At 39.5% G+C, this 14,670-nt stretch overlaps 1 protein-coding gene and 1 long non-coding RNA gene across 5 annotated transcripts in view; one reads left to right on the top strand and one right to left on the bottom strand.

Moving 5' to 3' along the window:
* Positions 1 to 2,707: 2,707 nt before the first annotated feature.
* LOC122839504 lies at positions 2,708 to 8,116 on the top strand. Its single transcript, XR_006372050.1, has 5 exons — positions 2,708 to 2,741; positions 3,090 to 3,252; positions 4,011 to 4,082; positions 7,689 to 7,760; positions 8,077 to 8,116. It is a non-coding gene; the product is annotated as an uncharacterized LOC122839504 (long non-coding RNA).
* A 1,671-nt stretch (positions 8,117 to 9,787) lies between these two features.
* satb2 (SATB homeobox 2) overlaps positions 9,788 to 14,670 on the bottom strand; it is a 58,778-nt gene continuing 53,895 nt past the window's right edge. For 2 of the 4 annotated variants that reach the window (XM_044131112.1, XM_044131113.1), the window contains exons 13-14: positions 12,807 to 13,013; positions 9,788 to 12,038 (exon numbers count right to left, since the gene is read on the bottom strand). In XM_044131112.1, the coding sequence (XP_043987047.1) occupies positions 11,541 to 12,038; positions 12,807 to 13,013 (705 nt within the window). In that variant the 3' untranslated portion in view covers positions 9,788 to 11,540. The remainder of the gene's footprint in view (positions 12,039 to 12,806; positions 13,014 to 14,670) is intronic. The other 2 variants (XM_044131114.1, XM_044131116.1) reach the window with 1 other exon arrangement.

Below are 14,670 nucleotides of genomic sequence, written 5' to 3'. Positions count from 1 at the left end.
TTGCGGTTGTAATGTCAGAAAATATGGAAAAGTTCAAGGGCTATGGATACTTTTGCAAACTACTGTACCTACAATAAGTAAGGCAAGTCCAATGAGAGAAACAAGGTCCAGCAATCAACAGCTATGCATTGACAGTTATCAAATACCATGCTGGAATGATAAGATGGAAAAGGGAGGAAACTCAGTCCACTGATATAAGAATTCAAATGCTACTGATGATGAATGGAAAATTGTGCCTCTCAAGGTTGTAGCACATTGGAGTAGCCCTGTTCTTTCATTGAGAATTTAACTTTTTAAACTTTCATTCCTGCCTTTCTGGGGGAAATATAGCTTTTGTTTGGACAAAAGTTCCTTCTTGTTTTGATACTGTGTATTTGGACTGATTTTTGTAAATATTTTTTATACTTTGCTATTTTGTTATGATGCATAATCATAACAACAGGGTGTTTTACAATAGCGAGCAAACAATACTACCAATGGACAAAAAGGCTTAGACTGAAACACAGCACAGAGGTGGTATTTATGGTGGCACACAAGCAGGTGCCTAGTACCGTAGCAATAGAGGCCAATCCACATAAGTGGATGACTTATTTTTGTCTAGCCCACAATAATAAATTTAGCTCTACATGGGATTGGGTGTCCATATGTTAGGTCATTATTTTATGACTTAGTGGTAGTGGAAGATTATTACATATTACAGGCTAGACCCAAGATGTTCAGTGTTTATTGTTGTGGTGTAAGTTTACAAAAGTTGGCAACTGTAGAGATTTACCATGGTGCTAAACATGGTGATTTAAAAGGAATAAATATTTTTCTGAGAAGAATTATGTCCACATATCATGTAAATAGATAACTCTTTGTTTTTGGAATCATTAGGGCCCAATCAGCCCCAATATTAAAGATGAATTAATAATGCATGCCATGCAAAAGGTTAAAAAGAGTGTGGAAGGTGTGGGCAACAGTAGTGCCTGTGGTCACTGAAACCCTTGGGGTAATGACCCCTAAACTGGAAGAGTGGCTCAAACAATACATCATCAGACCTCTTGATACAGAGAAGCACACCTTTGGGAACTGTTAATATACTGTGAAGACCACTCACACTCCAAGGCCTGTGGTAGAGGACCTAAGCTTTTTTAAAATTTAATTTCCTTTTTAGGATCAATAAAGTATTTTTGAATTTGAAAGAAGGGATAACCACTCATGGAGTAATACAGAATTACAAATATAAATATAAAAAGCATTTATTTAAAAATATTTAAAGTGCCAAAAATATTATGATTACTTATGTTACTGTTAGCACAAAACTTTAGATTGATATTTTGTCATTATCTCAATGTCACTACTCTGCATACATGCAGATTGTCTAGGTAGTCTAATTTGTCTGTAGGCAGGTACATAAGACAACCTTTTTCTGCTGGTGTTGTCTGCCATTAGACAACAGTGTTGTTTTATGATTTAAAGTGTTTTGAACACTTTAGATCATAAAGTGATCTAGTGTATATATATATATGTATATATATATATATATATATATATATATATATATATATATATATATATATATATATATATATATATATATATGTATATATATGTGTTGAAATGTGCTATAGAAGTAAACTTAAATAATTGATTGAACAGAAATGATTAAAAGAAGTGACCTTCCTGATAAAAGATTAAACATTGCTGGTGAGAGATACCATCTTACTGTTGTTTCCTAATTAAAGAAAGATGTATGATAAACTATTTAACTTTGAAATATTGAATGAAAGTTACAAAATATAACTCAAATAAATTTGTTTTCTTGTTTCTGAAAAAATCTGACCTTGTGTGCTTCAGAAACAAAATGGATTTCTCCTTTTGTTGTACCCCTCCTACTCTATCAACATGGTACAGTCCATCAAGGCCAGGTGCAAGCCATTAGTATTAATTGAACTTCTTTTGCGTGGAAGAAGAGGTAAGACTCATACAGAATCTCTTAAGACATTTAAGTACATATTGATTTGTAATTCTGAAGAATGTTGTAGGTTACTTGATGTTTGGATGCACCAAAGCATCTGATTTGCTTCAGTTTAGCTAGTTATCACCAACCATCTTAGTCAGTGTACCAGAGTTTAAAGGGAAGGTGGCTCACTCCAGAATTAGACAAAACTGTATTTGGACATTTTCTGTGCATCAGTGAGTGATATTCTTTCACAGGCACAAATTATCCTTTGTAATAATCATTACTATTAAGATAATGTTTTAATATTTGAAGGTTTTGAGAACCTGTCAATAGAAAGTCAATTATGTAATACTGTGTACTTCAGTACAGGTTTTTCATACGATAAAATCAAATCATATTGTGTACAGCAGAGGTGTCAAACTCAAGGTCTTGAGGGCTTGTATACAATAACTTTTAGATGTGTCTGTGATGCCACATGGCTGGATCAAATGAGGTGGTCATCAGCAGGTCATCAACTTGACTGCCCTTAGAAGCTAATTCAGTCATATAATTCAGGTGTTTTGGACCAGAGGAACATCTAAAAGTTGCAGTACACTGCCCTCGATGCCTGGAGTTTGACACTCCTGATTTAAAGCATCATGTTGTTGCTCAACAACAAATTACTCTGATCTTTGCAGGAGATGTCAGCAACAAGGTCTCAGAGAGCAAAAAGAAATCCCAAACATGATGCCAGCTATTATTCTCCTTGGGTGAAGATAAAGAGGATTTGATGTAAAATACATCAATTCATTTAAAGGTGAGTTGTGACTTTTTACGTACAGGATTCCAGAGTTTATTAAAGGATTGTTTTGTTTACTTTTGTCTTGCTTTTTGACTTTTAAACTATTTTATACTGCACACTAGCATAGATCATATATATATATGTATAAAGGAGGACTGTGTTTTGAAATTCCAAGTATAAAAGAATGAGTGACATTTAGAAGCACCACTCAGCTGACAAACAAATGTTCAAGTAACACAGAAAGACCTCAAATTAGATCAATTAACTGATTTTGAAAAAATTTTAATAATCTCATTTGCTACTATTTGAAAGATATGCATTGTTTAAAGTTTATTCAACCTTACTCATTATGTTTACCTGCAGGTCAGGGTGTGTTCAGCTGCCAGTGCTTTCAAAAAGGAGATTTCCTTATTGAGTGCAGAGGGGAAGTCATAAGTAGGAAGGAACAAGAAAACCGATTGAAAATTTACCATGATGCACTCCAGGCTTTTATGTTTGATTTCAAGTTCAATGGACAACAGCTTTGGTATGTGACTGTTTTAATGTTGTTTTTTATTTTATATTTAATCAAAGTGATGTAAACATTTTCAGCTTCATCAGTAAAAGTAGTTTTAGTTGGAGGAGGAATATTCTTCTGACATGCAAACACCAAATATGCAAAATCATTTCCGTTGCATGGTATAATTATTCTTATAGCATACTTAATATTTTAGTGTTGATGCTGCCAGAGAACATGGATCATTGGGGAGGCTGGTAAATGATGAAGAGATGAACACAAACAACAAAATGAAAGTTACAAGGGTGGATGGAAGACGTCATCTCTGTTTGTTTGCACTCAAAGATATTGGTCCAGGGGAAGAAATGACATAATTGTAGTGATTCTGACTGGCTATGGAGAAGAAGGGTACGAGTAAGTGTGAAAATACTATCACAAGTCATTCTACTAGCATTGAAAATATTTTTGAAGGAAATGTCAAGTTGTAGTACAGAGTTTCATTATAGTTGAAAACAAGAAGTGATTAGCAGAGTGCCTAAAACCAGATTTTGGAGAAAGACTTAACCAGACCACCATTTCAACTTGTTCAGCGCTATCCAAAATGCTAGAAACTGTCATATGTAAATTAGTATATTTTGACCTTATATTAATGAACATTTTATAGCAGGAGACATATTTTGCAGTGTCAATACATAAAATGTCTGTTTAACAATCAGCTGGACAGGTTCATTAAATAGGTGGATTTTATTTTTCTATGGACTCATTCAGTATACATCTCTTCATTTCAGATTTCCAAAGATGAATTGTGTCAGGCTGGTGATGTGGAAACATGCGGATCCTGTTCAACCAACCCTCCAGAGGTAATTTTGGTGTCCAACGACCAACATATTATCTAAAACTAAGTCATTGAAATGATATTAAGTACTGTTCAAACACACAGGTATTGTCTAGTACTTGATATGTAAAGCTGCATTAAAAGGGAGGACAGAGGTTTGAAATTACAAGTACAAAAGAATGAAAGTTACATGTAGAAACGCCCATACACAGAGGTCCTGTGTAATACTCATCATGTAAGGTGCCAGAATAAGGAGGACATAGTTTTGAAAGAATGAAAGTGACATGTAGAAATGCCTATACGCAGGTCCTGTGTAATACTCAAAATGTAAGGTCCCTGAATAAGGAGGACTGTTTTCTACATTGGGAACAAACTCGCATTCAATGAGTGTTCTTTACATTTCAGATTTCCAAAGATGAATTGTGTCAGGCTGGTGATGTGGAAACATGCAGATCCTGTTCAACCAACCCTCCAGAGGTAATTTTGGTGTCCAACAACCAACATATTTTCTAAAACTAAGTCATTGAAATGTTATTAAGTACTGTTCAAACACACAGGTATTGTCTAGAACTTGATATGTAAAGCTGCATTAAAAGGGAGGACAGAGGTTTGAAATTACAAGTACAAAAGAATGAAAGTTACATGTAGAAACGCCCATACACAAAGGTCCTGTGTAATACTCATCATGTAAGGTGCCAGAATAAGGAGGACATAGCTTTAAAATTACAAATACAGACGAATGAAAGTGACATGTAGAAACGCCTATACACACAGGTCCTGTGTAGTACTAAAAATGTAAGGTCCCTGAATAAGGAGGACTGTTTTCTACATTGGGAACAAACTCACATTCAATGAGTGTTCTTTACATTTCAGATTTCCAAAGATGAATTGTGTCAGGCTGGTGATGTGGAAACATGATCCTGTTCAACCAACCCTCCAGAGGTAATTTTGGTGTCCAACAACCAACATATTTTCTAAAACTAAGTCATTGAAATGTTATTAAGTACTGTTCAAACACACAGGTATTGTCTAGAACTTGATATGTAAAGCTGCATTAAAAGGGAGGACAGAGGTTTGAAATTACAAGTACAAAAGAATGAAAGTTACATGTAAAAACGCCCATACACAAAGGTCCTGTGTAATACTCATCATGTAAGGTGCCAGAATAAGGAGGACGTAGCTTTAAAATTACAAATACAGACGAATGAAAGTGACATGTAGAAACGCCTATACACACAGGTCCTGTGTAGTACTAAAAATGTAAGGTCCCTGAATAAGGAGGACTGTTTTCTACATTGGGAACAAACTCACATTCAATGAGTGTTCTTTACATTTCAGATTTCCAAAGATGAATTGTGTCAGGCTGGTGATGTGGAAACATGCGGATCCTGTTCAACCAACCCTCCAGAGGTAATTTTGGTGTCCAACGACCAACATATTATCTAAAACTAAGTCATTGAAATGATATTAAGTACTGTTCAAACACACAGGTATTGTCTAGTACTTGATATGTAAAGCTGCATTAAAAGGGAGGACAGAGGTTTGAAATTACAAGTACAAAAGAATGAAAGTTACATGTAGAAACGCCCATACACAAAGGTCCTGTGTAATACTCATCATGTAAGGTGCCAGAATAAGGAGGACATAGTTTTGAAAGAATGAAAGTGACATGTAGAAATGCCTATACACGCAGGTCCTGTGTAATACTCAAAATGTAAGGTCCCTGAATAAGGAGGACTGTTTTCTACATTGGGAACAAACTCACATTCAATGAGTGTTCTTTACATTTCAGATTTCCAAAGATGAATTGTGTCAGGCTGGTGATGTGGAAACATGCAGATCCTGTTCAACCAACCCTCCAGAGGTAATTTTGGTGTCCAACCAACATATTTTCTAAAACTAAGTCATTGAAATGTTATTAAGTACTGTTCAAACACACAGGTATTGTCTAGAACTTGATATGTAAAGCTGCATTAAAAGGGAGGACAGAGGTTTGAAATTACAAGTACAAAAGAATGAAAGTTACATGTAAAAACGCCCATACACAAAGGTCCTGTGTAATACTCATCATGTAAGGTGCCAGAATAAGGAGCACATAGCTTTAAAATTACAAATACAGACGAATGAAAGTGACATGTAGAAACGCCTATACACACAGGTCCTGTGTAGTACTAAAAATGTAAGGTCCCTGAATAAGGAGGACTGTTTTCTACATTGGGAACAAACTCACATTCAATGAGTGTTCTTTACATTTCAGATTTCCAAAGATGAATTGTGTCAGGCTGGTGATGTGGAAACATGCAGATCCTGTTCAACCAACCATCCAGAGGTAATTTTGGTGTCCAACAACCAACATATTTTCTAAAACTAAGTCATTGAAATGTTATTAAGTACTGTTCAAACACACAGGTATTGTCTAGAACTTGATATGTAAAGCTGCATTAAAAGGGAGGACAGAGGTTTGAAATTACAAGTACAAAAGAATGAAAGTTACATGTAAAACGCCCATACACAAAGGTCCTGTGTAATACTCATCATGTAAGGTGCCAGAATAAGGAGGACGTAGCTTTAAAATTACAAATACAGACGAATGAAAGTGACATGTAGAAACGCCTATACACACAGGTCCTGTGTAATACTCAAAATGTAAGGTCCCTGAATAAGGAGGACTGTTTTCTACATTGGGAACAAACTCACATTCAATGAGTGTTCTTTACATTTCAGATTTCCAAAGATGAATTGTGTCAGGCTGGTGATGTGGAAACATGCGGATCCTGTTCAACCAACCCTCCAGAGGTAATTTTGGTGTCCAACAACCAACATATTTTCTAAAACTAAGTCATTGAAATGTTATTAAGTACTGTTCAAACACAGGTATTGTCTAGAACTTGATATGTAAAGCTGCATTAAAAGGGAGGACAGAGGTTTGAAATTACAAGTACAAAAGAATGAAAATTACATGTAAAAACGCCCATACACAAAGGTCCTGTGTAATACTCATCATGTAAGGTGCCAGAATAAGGAGGACATAGTTTTGAAAGAATGAAAGTGACATGTAGAAACGCCAATACACGCAGGTCCTGTGTAATACTCAAAATGTAAGGTCCCTGAATAAGGAGGACTGTTTTCTACATTGGGAACAAACTTGGATTCAATGAGTGTTCTTTACATTTCAGATTTCCAAAGATGAATTGTGTCAGGCTGGTGATGTGGAAACATGCGGATCCTGTTCAACCAACCCCTCCAGAGGTAATTTTGGTGTCCAACAACCAACATATTTTCTAAAACTAAGTAATTGAAATGATATTAAGTACTGTTCAAACACACAGGTATTGTCTAGAACTTGATATGTAAAGCTGCATTAAAAGGGAGGACAGAGGTTTGAAATTACAAGTACAAAAGAATGAAAGTTACATGTAGAAACGCCCATACACAAAGGTCCTGTGTAATACTCATCATGTAAGGTGCCAGAATAAGGAGGACATAGTTTTGAAAGAATGAAAGTGACATGTAGAAATGCCTATACACGCAGGTCCTGTGTAATACTCAAAATGTAAGGTCCCTGAATAAGGAGGACTGTTTTCTACATTGGGAACAAACTCGCATTCAATGAGTGTTCTTTACATTTCAGATTTCCAAAAAGGAACCGTATCAGGCTGGTGACGTGGATGCATGGGGATCCTTTTTAACCAACCCTCCTGAGGTACTATTGGTCTCCATAGACCAACTTATTTTCTAAATGAAGTCATTAAAATGGTATTAACTACTGTTCAAACAAACAGGTCTTGTGTAATATTCATCATGTAAGATGCAGGTATATAGAGGACTGAGTTTTGAAGTTACAAAAAATTGAAAGTTACATGTAGAAGTGCACAGACACACAGGTCTTGTGTAATATTCAACATGTAATGTGCAGGAATATGGAGAACTGTTTTCTACATTGGGAAGAGACTCACCTTAAGCAAGTGTTCTTTACTTTTCAGTTGATTAACCCCATATTTTTTATATGTTCTTTTCAGCACAAAGTAAACACAGATGGTAAGGGGAAAGAGCTCAACAGAAAACTAAAACAGAAGGACATAGAGCCCCGCAGAAAAAGGAACACAAATAAAAATTCTGGTAAATCACCACACCTACACAAGTCTTGAAACACCAAGCTAGTTAAGCTCAAAAGCACAACTGAAGCATGGTCAAAAGTAATGATCTACACCACTGAAAGGCAATAGGGTGACCATGTTCTTCTTTATGCATGATATTTTGAGCAGACATTATCCAATATGTCATCTGGCTTAAATTACCACACACATACCATTTAACTGTGCCTTGTATTAAAATGATAAACTTTCACACAGCCAATGTTCAGATGCTAGAAAATCTAATTTGGTGATCAGTAATGGGACTGTTTATACTACTTTCTCTATCCCAATCTTAATCTGAAATACATTCACATATTTATATTTTTTTCAAAATATCAAAGCACCACAAAACTAATAAGCAAAGTAATCAGAGTATATCTTTAAATTTGGTTAATTTTAAGATATTAACCAAATTTAACATCTTAAATTTGATTAATCTCTGGTTTTAGGAAACCAGAGATCTCAATAAACGGCCCTTTGCTGATGCTGCACCTGTACAGAACCTGTATTTTGGTGGAGTCAGTGAGATGGTTCAGAGTGGGATCTCCTTCACTGGAAAAAAGACTAGGCACCAGCATTAGAAGGAGGAACAAGTCTTTTGGCTTTGGATGGTTCTTCACCAGCTGCTGAGGCCTGTTTGTCAAACAAATGCAATTTTAAATTATGAAAAAAAAAAAAAATTTTCTAGAATTCCCTCAAATAATTAATCATACATACCAAGCAACCATACCAAGTGTTAACCTGTTTGGCATTTGCAGAAATTAATTTTCATCGATGCAACCTACATGCTCATTTCTGTAGCTTCTCCCACTAATGTATGTTCTTTATGAATGCTTATTTGAAAACAGGCATTACATAATTTATAACCAAGAAAAATTAACAATTGGAGTTGGTTTTCACTAATGAATTATTTCTTTTTTCTAGCATCTATGGAAAGTGCTAGGAGACCAAAAAAGCATCCATGATCTCCCTGGAGATTGCTGCGGTCATGAGGCACTTTGGCGAACACATCAAGAAAGGACAACTGGCCACTATAATAGAATGCCAGCATTATCTTTTTGATTTAACAATAGACCCATAATTCATTTAACTTTGCCATTCACAGATTTTCCTTTATGTTCACAAACAGAATTGTTGCTCTAGTTCTTAGTGAAGGTGCTGTAAATAAAGTCCACTTTCTGTGTAGCCATATTCCATATTTCCATGTTTGGACTTAATACATATATATTTCATGTTTGTGTATGCTGTGGTCCTGATAAATAAAATTGGCCCTGACAATTACTGTTGGTATCATGGGCGGAGCCAAGCACCTCATTATCGTCTGTCCTTCTAATACAGCATTGCATCAGGTTCTTGTATTTTGAGTTCTGATGTGTGTATTGAAGTTTTCAAGTGAGATCTATGTTGTGTAGCTCAAACAAGATTTTTGACAACTTACTACGTCTTTCTAGCACAAGTGGAAAGGGGTGACTGTTTAGTGTTGCAAAAAACTGGTTTGAAAAAATTGTCCCTCTAAACCACCAAAACCCGTATGTGTGTGTGTGTGTGTGTGTGTGCACGCTGCCCTGTGATGGAGATCACAACAACAAAACAGTTTGGAATGCACAAATTTTAATTCACTTCAACATTTATGGACAAAGATTTGCTTACTGGAGTCTAACCCTGATTCCTGTCACACAGAAGAACACAACATCATCATCATCATCATCATCATCACACAGAGCACTGACTGGACAGACAGGTCACTGGGCAGCAGCCAATCACATCGCTGAACCAGACAGTATCCATGCTAGTATTTCAAACATACTGAACGCTTACACGACTTCACCAGACATCAAATAAGAAGAGCATGTGTGTGTGTGTGCGTGTATATGTGTGTGTTTTTCTTTTTTTTTTTAAATAGCCTTGTTGAAAGTTTTCACTGAGTCCTCCGTCTCTCCGAACTGGCTCAAATTTTTAAAAACACTCAGAAAAAAAAAAGAAAAACAAACAAACAAACAAAAAACCCAAGTATAATAACAACAATTTATCCCATTTTTGGGTATTTACAAACATTAAAAGCTAACAACAGAGTTAAACCTGCCACTTTCCTTTAAGAGCTCAAAAAGTAGATTGTCATCAACTGCAGCAAAAAGAAGCACTCTGGATTCTGTCCTTCCAAGAAGTCTTTTCCTTTTTAGTTGGAGGAGTGGGAGGAGGGACACAGCTAATAAAAAAAATGGCATAACACAACATGAAAGGACATTTTTATTTTACCCAGTAACATCAGTAACTGCCTCTCTTTATGTCAGTCCAGCCTCACCGACTTTTTTTTTCCCTTTTTTCTTTCCTCGTCCCCATTTTTGACGGCGGAACCGAAACTTTTACTGTCTGTTGTCCACACAGCCGCCCAGTTCTGGAAACCGCCGCTTCAAACCATGGAAATAAAACCTAGAAATAGCGCACAGTGACAGCAATTCTAACCATAATAACAACAATAATAAAAATAATGATAATAATAATCATGGATAAAGATAGCAATAAATAGGCTTGGAGACGTTTAAGTGCGGGTAGGTGTGGTGAAACACAGGGACTGTGGGCAGGGAGGGGAGGAGGGACGACTACCGCACATAAAGTGACTGATTGTTTGGTTGCTGAACATTTAGGCGCTGTCTTTAAACCTTCTGGGTACTTTTATTTTTTTTTCTTCCACCACATGTTGGCTGGTGGAGCCAGGAAGGTGGGTCAGACCCGACTGTCCCTTGGGGAGTAAAGAAGGTCGCCCCTAACAGCAGTGAGTCCGTGTGAACTGTAAGTGCTAGACAGGACTACTGGGGGGCTCTGGAGTCTCGTTTGCCCTCCTCCCTCGGCGAATTAAAGCTTGTCTGTGTGCATTCTCAGGCAGGCGAAAGCAACGTCGGATGGATGAAAGCCTCAGGTTCCCGTCGCCTCAGAGGGGAGAGAACCTGACAGTCAGGTGAGGACGTTCCCGGTGAGGTGTGCTCAGACTTCAGTGATCAGAAGCAGGAACTTCCCTTTGTGGCAGAGAAGTTGCTGGACTGTTTCTGCTTGAGCAGCGAAGGTCTTAAAAATCAGACGGGGGGCAAACGATAAAACGGTTCTGTGGTCCTTTGGACACAGTTACACAAACCGCTCCTAAAAAAAAAAACCTGCAGTCTTTTTCTGAGGTAAATTCACAAATTCCACAGATGGGAGATTGTCACGATGAACTGTTTGAGTCATGTACATGTGGGATCTCAGATCAGTGTTGCCGTCAGACATCCACGCCGTCGCTTTGCTGCTGTCATGACAACTTCCTAGAGTCTTCTTCTCCAGTTTCGTCCTGATCTGGCGATGTCGCTCGGTTTCTACCTCTGGTAGTCAGTCTGCTGTTGAGGACTGGATGAGGCGGAGCCGCCCGGGACCAGAGGACCACCAAGCCGGCCGGGGCCCTTGTCCTTACCCTCCTCTGGAGCGACACCGTTACCGGAGGACGACTGACTGGGGGTGGAGCTGGAGGAAGTCAGGGGCTGGTTCAGCCCCCCCGTGCTGCCGCTGCTCCCCTCGGCCGTCTGGTAGATCTCCTCGGCCCCGTCCTCGCTGGACTCTGGGTCCTCGGAGCCGGAGAGCAGCTCCTCGTCCCTGTACTCGCTGACGTCGACGCCGCCGCTGGCCGCCGCCCCCTCGCCCAGCTCCTTGAGGCGGCCGTGGTGCTTGACGTGGTAGCGCTGGTTCTGGAAGAACTTGATGATGGTGTGCTTGGGGAGGTCGAGCTGCGCGGACAGGGTGTGGATGGCCTCCTGGTCCGGGTACAGGCCCACATCCTGGATGAAGCTCTGCAGTATGGCCAGGGCCTCTAAGGAAATCTGGAAGGAAACGGCCGATTCAGACAGGAAGAACAAATCAGTTTCCACATTTTATGTGACAGACCGATACAAAGAAGCGCAGAATTTACTGCATGAAAAGTTGTTGGTGCATAAAATTACTGTGAGCCTTGAAATTTCGGGATGTCAGCAGGAGTTTTGTCAGAATGGAAAACTATGGAGAAATGTAAATCAGCTATTCACCACTGGCCTCGCTGACTAACTCTCCATAACCTCCTGCTTATATTTTAGTGTTTTGTTGAAATGACTGCAAAAATCAAGGTCTGAAAGCAAAATGGAGGACTAAGTCTACAGCTGGTTACTTAGAGGGCTAGTGAATGGTGCAGCTATGTCCTGTAGATGTCAAGGAGATGAATGTAGATGTCTCTCTATCACACCCGATTTACACTGCATGTGTCTCTGCTCTGCCTTGCTGCGCACTTCGCTAGCAAAGTGCTACTGTTCCTAATACTTCTATTTTAGCGGACGGACATCGGCGCGTCTCAAACTGCTGCCAGACCTCCATGCCGAAGTCAAAAATTCCCGTGAGTTTGTTGAAAAGCAACTGAACACAATGTGTAACCATTTGTTTCCGCTTCATGATGTAGCCCTTGGCTGATGTGACTTATACTCACGCTAGCACTCTCCTTCCTTGATCTGTTGTAACTAGCGTCATTTTGTTTTGGTTTCTCGCACCAGATATTCATAGTGTGACCCCTACCACAAGATGTCAGCTGAGTCAAAGGTTGAAGGGTCTTTTAGTGACTGTACCTTAGTGCGTGATCGTGGTTTCTTGTTGCCGCCGGCGCTGCTCGCCGCAGCAGGAGGACATCCGCCTGCTGCTCCAACTACCATGTTCTGCGACCTCTCCTCATTGGCTTGGGCAGGCAGCGGCTCGTCACGCATCGGAGACAAGTGGTGCTCCTTTACCTGAAGCGGGGGTGGCCTGTGAAGTGCCTGGCGAGAAAGAAAGTAGAGCTGATTAACGGGGCACAGTGACCCCTGATCAAAAACCCAACCAGAAATCCATTTAGTAAAAATTACGTGGGTTAAAATCTAAGATCAAATGTTGAACACACTGTGATGCAATCCATCTTATAAAACACCCATTAACTGCCCCTCCTCTGGTACACAGTAGTCAGGGCTGCAGGGTGAACTAAAGGTGAGAACAAGTGTTTCACAGCTCCGAAGCGACAAGCACCATTAACCGGCTCCAGGGCTGCATTTAAACGCCTTTCTGTCCAGTAAACCTTTGACCTAATGTGTGTAAGATTAGCTGTAGTGAAACACCAACCAGCGGTCCGCCAGGAAGCGTCTTACAGCCGCGTCATTATTTAACCAGCTCATTCAGAACCTCTGTGGGCGGACGAGGGGAAAGGGTGTTCAAGGACAATCATACAAAATAATGCTGGGTACATCAGGGTCTGATGTACAGCTGTCTGAGCTGCAGATAAATGTGAGATAGTGAGAAAGAAAGACCTTTCCAAACAAAATGTACAATTTTATTAACATTGTCATATTTTCCCCAGCAGTTAGAAGGGAGATGCATTCATAATGGATAAAAATAAAGAAACATAAACAGTCGTGTTTGATTTGGAATTAAATTTGAAACTGCCACCATATAATGACAGGATGCTATGAGACAGATAATATGTGGAAAAAAATTTAACTTCTTTGCCTTCTCCCAGTGCTGACCAGAAACGTCCATTCAGAGACAGGAGGTGTGTCTCTGGGCTGTCAATCATCCTCTGTGAGGTGCTGCTCATTCCCAGCTAATGTAGATAGCATGGCCACTGATGATGGCGGATAAACAGTTTTCCTGTAGCGGTGAGTTGTTTCCACACCATAAGTACATTTAGCAGCGCGTACACAAAGTGACTGACAGCGCTACGCCCCTCCTCCTGGCTGTGATTGGTTGTTTTTGACTGGGAGTCAACAGCCACTCAGGGAGGCGGTGGAGATCTTTTCAGATTATCTGCTTCATATTACAACAAGGTGACAGTTTTTACAAATATATAAAAAATATATTTTTTGAAATAAAAGTTTTTAAGATCAGAAGGATTCTTGTTCAGCCTCAGAAAATGATTTCAAAAGCAGGTTTCTCACGTCTCATACTCCTCAACTCAGATTATTCAGTAATCTGGTTCAGGACTGAAGCAGCTCAATGTTTAGCAGCGTTTAACCCAGGGGTCTCAAACTCCAGTCCTACAGGGTTGGTATCCTGCAACTTTTAGATGTGTCTCTGCTGCAGCACCTGAACAGAATAATTAGGTCATTAATGCTCTGCAGAACTGATCTACACAAGGAGGAGGTAATTAATCCATTTCATTCCAGTGGTTTGTACCTGTGGCACATCTAAAAACTGCAGGTCACCGGCCCTCCAGGACTGGAGTTTGAGACCCCTGGTTTAACCCGTAGCCTCCGTGTGGGGGCCATGGGGGGGTGGAGGAGTATTAGAGGGGGGTCTGGAGGGGCTGGTGGGCTGGCTGTCAGCTGAGGCTGTTTGACAGCTGTAAGGAGGCCAGGGGATTCTGGTTGTTTGTCAGAAGGTAGTGGCTGTTGTGAGAACCTTGTGGTCCCGGCCCGCCCCGCTGTCTTAAAGAGCAGGGAGGGGCGTCCCCACTGGAATGCCCAG

The sequence above is a fragment of the Gambusia affinis genome, linkage group LG11, assembly GCF_019740435.1.
Source record: "Gambusia affinis linkage group LG11, SWU_Gaff_1.0, whole genome shotgun sequence".
Taxonomy (NCBI): domain Eukaryota; kingdom Metazoa; phylum Chordata; class Actinopteri; order Cyprinodontiformes; family Poeciliidae; genus Gambusia; species Gambusia affinis.
The sequence above is the reverse complement of the archived record's forward strand: the minus strand, read 5'-3'. Positions and strand labels throughout refer to the sequence as shown.